The sequence below is a fragment of the Oryctolagus cuniculus genome, chromosome 11, assembly GCF_964237555.1.
Source record: "Oryctolagus cuniculus chromosome 11, mOryCun1.1, whole genome shotgun sequence".
NCBI classification, from domain to species: Eukaryota; Metazoa; Chordata; class Mammalia; order Lagomorpha; family Leporidae; genus Oryctolagus; species Oryctolagus cuniculus.
In genome coordinates, this window is record NC_091442.1 from 116116148 (window position 1) to 116122793 (window position 6646).

The window sequence follows — 6646 nt, forward strand, 5'->3', positions numbered from 1 at the left end:
TGTGCCCGCCTGGGCTCCCCGGGGGATGGAGGGGGTGAGCGAGGCAGGGAGGGGTCCGACTGCACAGAGCTCATTTGGGCCTGGCCCTGTCCTGTTTCTCGGCTCCAGTTTGAGCACTGGGAGCTGAGTGGCCTTGATCATCCAGACCCACCATCACCCGGGGCCTAATTGCACGGGGCGTTGCTCTGAGCCTGTGGCCTTTGAGCTTGTCACGTGCAGAAAATTAACACGGCGCCTGTGGGCAGAGAGAGCAGGTCTCAGGGGTTCCCCCGGGGCCTCGCAGACTCAGTGTCCGGCGGGGAAAGTCGTGGGTCTCGGGAGTGAGGCTGCCGAGGTCCGGGGACGCCAGCGCAGCCCGGGACTCAGCGGGGCCCCTCTGCTTGCACCCGCAGCGCGTGCGGTGGGCGCGGGCGCTGTACGACTTCGAGGCCCTGGAGGACGACGAGCTGGGCTTCCGCAGCGGGGAGCTGCTGGAGGTCCTGGACAGCTCCAACCCGTCCTGGTGGACCGGCCGCCTGCACAGCAAGCTGGGCCTCTTTCCCGCCAACTACGTGGCGCCCACGACGCGCTGAGCCCGCCAGGGTCCCGACGCCTCTGTCTGAAGCCGCCCGCGCGGGGGTGGGCAAGGAAAGGAGCCGGGGCACGTGACTGCACACGCACGCATGCGCAGACGGGCGTGCGTCCACCACAGTTTGTCGTCGTAATTTATTGGCAGTTGTCTTGGTGAACGAGCTGTAGGAGGAGGAACTCGGGCGGAGAGCAACAGCCGCACTTAATGTCCTCCTCCCTCCCTCAGGGCTGTGCGGAAGACCGGGGGCAGGGGGCGGGAGGGGTGGGGGCAGGGAGACGAACCAGAACTTCCTCCTGTCCGCGAGCTCTGGCCAGTTCCTCCTTGGCTTGGGAATCTTCACGGAGAGAGCGAAGCGAGGCGACAGCCGACAGCGGGCATCGGACACTGGGCCGCAGGTGGGGCGGGTCGAGCACACCTGCCAGGCCCGCTCACCTGCGGGGTTCCCGGGGCGGCTTCGCTCCGCCTCCAGGGGGTGGGCCCTGCTCGATGAGAACCACCGGCACGGAGCCAGCCGAGCGAGCGGGGCGCAGCGTGGAGAGGCCTTGCCCGCGCACGGCCGGCCTCCTGGCCCCGGCCCAGCTGCCTTCCGCCCCCCAGAGGAGCGTCCCTTGCACCATCCTCTCGCCTGCGCTGACGGGCAGTGTCTGCAGCAGAGCCCGCGCTGGGAGGCCGAGGGATTTTCCCAGCTGCCCGTGGCTCACGTGGGCGTCTGCTGTGTCTCCCCAGCTGCAGGGAACGCGACTCCCTGGACCCTGAGGGCCTGCGAGCAGGCGCTAGGGACGCTGGCTCTGAGGGCGCTGTTCGGGGCTCCGCTTGGTCTCCCTCCTGATTTTCTGCTTCGCAGGTGCCTTGCCCGGTGGCACAGACAGAAGGCCGCTTTGTAAGAGCACTGGCGACCGACCCCGGGCCAGCAGCGGGCTGGGCTGCGAGCCTCCCCTCGGGGCTGCCCAGCGCCGGAGGACCCCTAGCCTCCCTCCTCACCTCAGGCTGGAGTCTTGTCCTGTGCCCACCTGGCCGGGCTCAGCGCCTTCCCGGGCAGCCTGGGAGCAAACATGGCTGCGTGGAGGGCACTTAGTGTGTGTGCATGCGTGCAGAGGCGTGTGTTCCGTACGTGTGTGTGCAGCTTGTGTGGGTGTGCATGCGTGTGGATGGGAAAGAGAGCTGCGGGGGGGGGGGGGGCTGTTCTCGTCCCCAGTCGGCCCTGCTCTGGGGGGGGGGGGGGGCTTCATCCAAGGACCTATGAGAAGAGAGGGTCTCTGAGAAGAGAGGGTCTCAGGCTCCGAAGTGACTGCCTGTGTGATGCAAACTGTGTTCCTCGTGCCTCTGATTCTACGACTGTTTGGTCCCCGTGTGAGGACTGGGAGGGAAGAGAAGGCAGCAAACGGCCTGAAGACAGGGCAGGGGGAGCTCCCGCAGGCTGTGGGTCAGGGAGCACGTGGGGACCGGAACCTGAGCCGAGAAGCCACAGAGCAGGGAGGGAGCAAAGGCGACAGAGCCGCCCGCCAGCTGCACGTGTCTGCCTGCCTCTGGGGGCAATTCCACAGAGGCAGGTGGTTCGGTTCTGGTCTAGGCTGTGGTTCCGCGAAGTCGCTGCTGGAGGAAGCGGCCAGGAAGACGGCGCCCTTGCCCTTCTGGGCTGGGGGTGGGGGTGGGGGGCTGTGGTGCCCCACACTGAGGGCCGGCGTGGGACCACAGAGGCCGAGCACTGGGCTGGCGGGCTGGGCAGAGCTGTTGGAACTCCTGGGACTGGGCGTCCTGCTCTTCCAAGGCCGCAGTGGGGGGGATGGCGGAGGGTCACCTGCTGAGGCCCAGAACCGCCTTCACCCTGTCAGTTCCGAAGGCAGGAGTGGGAGAGCCCCCCAACCGCCCAGGAGGAGATGAGCACAGGGGCTGAGCCACCCTGGGGGGTGCAAGGAGCTGCTCCCCGCCCTCCCCTGTCACCCCAGGTCCTATGGTTGGTGAGTCAGTGCCTGGGGAGGGCCTGTTGCCAGCCACTCAGCAGCGCATCACCTGCGACTCTGCAGGACTGGGGAGCGGGACTTTCAGAGAAAAGCCAGTTCCTGTTGGACCTGCAGGGGCCTTCTCATCGCCTCCTCCGGGTCTCACTGCACTTCAAAGACCCCCCCCCCCCCCCACTGCCCACCTGTGGATTGCCCCAGGGTGATTCAAGCTGCTGCTGCTCAGAATTCAAGTCTCAAGGGCTAGCTGGGGCTCATCGGGTGCGAGGCAGAGTGAGTCAGTCCCGTGTCTCTAATAGTCTCCCGGGCGCTGAGGCCACACTGAGTCACGGGGGCCATGAGCTAAACGGCTACAAAATCTAGCTGGATCCTTTTTCTGGAGATAGGCAGCCAGTTTTCTTTGTTGCCAGCCAGTCTGGTCTGGGGACAGGCACAGTTCTGGACAGTCAGCATCGTCCGCATCTGGCGGCGGAGCGATTTCCTCACCTTAGCGTCTGCATCTCCAGGAGGGGCTGAAAACCGAGAGGCGTCCGGATGGAATGCAAACAGGGATTTCCTGAGAGCAGTTGTTTATGTTCACGGATTCATTCTTCATTTATCTGGAAGGCAGAGCGACAGAAAAACCCATCTACTGCTCCACTCCCCAAATGTCTGCAACAGCCAGGGCTGGGCCAGACCAAAGCCAGGAGCCAGGGACTGCCCCCGGGTCTCCTGTGTGAGTGACAGGGACGTGGGGCAGCACCTGCTGCCCCCAGGTACGGGAACTGGGTCGGAAGGAGAGGTGGGGTTCCATCCCAGGCATTCTGATACGGGATGCGGTCCGTCCCGTGTGTCTGCTGTGGCTTAACCTGCCTCACTTGATGCCTTCCCCCATGGTTATTTAAATATCAGCAAGGACTTCAGAAGAAGTTGTGAAAGCTTCTCAGGAAATCGTTAAACATGAGGGTGACTCCCATCAGGTGGGGCCCTACGTGACCTAAGTAGACTTCAGCTAACCCAAGGCAAAGCAGCTCACGTCGAGCACAGATGGGCACGGTCCGGATATTTGCTGTTTGCCCTGTCTCAGCATCTATGCCTGTGCCAGGACAAGGGTGTGAGAAAAGCCCTGATTGCCCAGAACCTCCTGGGACAGGCGTTTAGCCTTGCGGTTAAGGTGCCCGCGTCCCACATCCAAGTGCCCGGGTTTGATACCGGCGCTGGCTGCTGACTGCGGCTTCCCGCTAATGGCTCAGTGATGGCTCAGCAGTCGAGTCCCTGCCCTGACGTGGGAGACCTGGATGGAGTTTCTGGATCTCTGCTTCTGGCGGGTCCAGTGCAGGCTGTTGTGGGCATTTAGAGAGTGAAATGGATGCTGGGAAGTTTGTGTGTGTGTGTGTGTGTGTGTGTCCATTTCTCTCTCAAAGAGGCAAAAACCTTGCCCCAAACTCATTTTTAGCTCAGATGCCAGAGAGCTCTTCTTACAAACAAAACAAACCTCTCCCCATCCCATTGCACTGAGGCTCAAAGCTGAGGTCTTAGCCACGGAGGTCTGCCCCTCGCCCCTTTGCGTTCATGTCCCTGTGCCAGGCCTGCTCCCACCTCCCGGTGCCCGAGGACTCGGCCCGCGAGGCTTTCGCACCTGCTGATGCCTCCGCCTGGAACGCATGGCTCCTCTTCCTCACCTGCTTGCTCTCGCTCGTCTCCAGATCTGAGTTCAATGTCACTTCCTCCCACAGCCCTGCCCTGACAGCTAATTTAAGGTAGTCCATCCTGGCCGACTCAGGAACACTGTGCTGCCCCACATGTGGGCGGGAGTGCTGGACGGGGCCCTGTGACGATTAGACTGTGCGCTCCGTGGGGGCAGGAGTTACTCCGCTCTGTAAGCGGCTGCACACGCAGCGTCTAGCGCTGTGCCTGGCCCAGAAGCTCAGTGACTTCTTGCCCAATGAACACACAAGTGAAACTGCCTTCATCTCATCTCTGCATTCTTGCTGCAGCCCACACGTCTGCGGCTGTACAGACCCGGAGGTGCTGATGCCCGAGTTATCATCGGAGCTTCAGCCACTGCCCCAGGTTCTCCTGCAGGTGCCTCTGAGACTCCGGGAGAGGGAGGGGGAGCTCTCACGGGCCAGGCGCTGGTCTGCTCCTGTCTCCTACGCTGCCTGCGCGTCCTGCTGCACACACCTGCCCTGGTGTTTCAGACCCTCCAGGGCACCACATCTGCCTGCAGTTCATGTGGCAAGGAGGCCGGGGCAGGGCAGGGTGGAGGAGGGTGTTCCTCCCTTCTCGGTGGAGCCCTCACCCCTGTGCCTGAATGAGGACGCCCACCTCCCCCAACCCCATCTCTGGTCTCTCCCCTCTTCTCCACCAATGGGAAAAAAAATGCCCCCAACCGATTCACAGGTGCAGCGGACACACACAGGAAGTGCACCCAGTCGTACAGTCTGGGCTCAGCTAGGAGTCACTCATGAAATCAACAAGTATTTACGACGCTCCTCCAGGGTCGTCAGGTCCTCCGCCTGTCTCCCTCTGTCCTCGCTGCTCCCTGGAGGCCCCAGTGGTCCCAGCACCGCCCCCAAGCCGGCCTCCTCCCAGCTGGCTTCCAAGGCTGCTGCTCTTACTAACTTGCAAAGCAGAGCACAGCAGGCTCCCAGGCTCCCCAGAGCTTCCGCACTGAAGGCATTTCTTGACCTGGCTGCTGCCTGTTGGCTCAGCTGCCTTCCCGTGGCTCCGCTCTCACACGCCCCTGGCACGAGTCCCGCTGAACCAACTGCGGTTCCAGAATCGGCCACACTGTCTCCGGCCTCTCCGGCCTGGACTGTCTGTTCCCTTTACGGGGACTGATTCCTCCCTCCTCCTCTCCCTTTTTTTTTTTTTTCCTGCCCACCAGTGCTGCCCAATGAGACTTTGTGAGATGATGGGAAAGTTGTGTATCTGGTCTGCCCGACTAGCAGCCACTGGCCACATGTGGCTGTGGAACACTTGAAATGTGGCCAGGGCCAGCGAGTGAAGCAGCCACCTGAGAGGAGCTGTGTGAGTCCAGGCAACCGGCACTCACTTTGAAACACGTATCTCGGGCCTCAAGGTCTCCACCGGAAACCATCTCAGCGTCACGCTTGCAGAGCGGCCCCTCCCTGAAGCCCCTGGAACCCCCGTGCTCTGCCCCGGCACTCGGAGCCCTGTGCTGTGGTCAGGGTTCCCGGATCTGCCTCCACCCCTGCGCTGAGTGTTCTTGAGGGCGAGACAAGCGCTTCACTCAGGAAATGGTTGGTGCAGGGTCACAGGGCAGCTTAGCCGCCGGCTCGCCGAGAGAGCGCGGAGCTGCAGCTCGTGCCACGTGCGTGGTGTGAACACCCCACTTGGTGTGAACAACGCCCCCACTGGGGTGGCAAGGGAATGAGAACCAGGCCACAAACTGGGAGGAAACCCTTGCAAAGGGCAAACCTGATAAAGGCCTGTTTTCCAAAATGGGCAAAGAACTCTTAAAACTCAACAATGAGAGAAGGAACAACCAGATGTCTGAATGAAGAAGCACTCCTAACTGCCCAAACTTGGAAGCAGCCAAGATATCCTCCAGCAGATGAGCAGATACACAGATGGAGAAATAAATAAATCCATCAATAAATAACTGGAGTATTGTTCAGCACCAAAACAGAAAGGAGGGGCCGGCACAGTGGCACAGCGCACTAAGCCTCCGCCTGTGGCGCCGGCATCCCATACAGGTGCCGGTTCGAATCCCAGCTGCTCCTTTTCCGATCCAGCTCTCTGCTATGGCCATGGAAAGCAAAAGAAGATGGCCCAAGTCCTTGGGCCCCTGCACCCACGTGGGAGACCTGGAAGGAGCTCCTGGCTTCGAATTGACCCAGCTCCAGCCATTGTGGCCATTTGGGGAGTGAACCAGCGGATGGAAGGCCTCTCTCTCTCTTTCTCTCTCTCTCTGACTCTCTTTCCTTCTGTCTATAACTGTACCTCTCAAATAATCTTTTTAAGTTTAAAAAAATAAAATATTTTTTAAAGTTAAAAAGAAATAGAAACAAGGGGGCCGGCATTGTGGTGCCGTGAACTAAGCCTCCCCCTGCAGTGCCGGTGTTCCGCACCAGAGCACCAGTTCAAGTCCCAGATGCTCTGCTTCTGACGC

General features: G+C 61.3%; 1 protein-coding gene across 4 annotated transcripts in view; it reads left to right on the top strand.

Moving 5' to 3' along the window:
• The window catches only part of GRAP2 (GRB2 related adaptor protein 2), a 70449-nt gene extending 65974 nt beyond the window's left edge, over nucleotides 1–4475 (top strand). For all 4 annotated transcript variants that reach the window (XM_051834071.2, XM_070052944.1, XM_051834070.2 and 1 more), the window contains one exon: nucleotides 393–4475. In XM_051834071.2, coding sequence (XP_051690031.1) covers nucleotides 393–572 — 180 coding nt within the window. In that variant the 3' untranslated portion in view covers nucleotides 573–4475. The remainder of the gene's footprint in view (nucleotides 1–392) is intronic.
• The last annotated feature ends 2171 nt before the right edge of the window (nucleotides 4476–6646 follow it).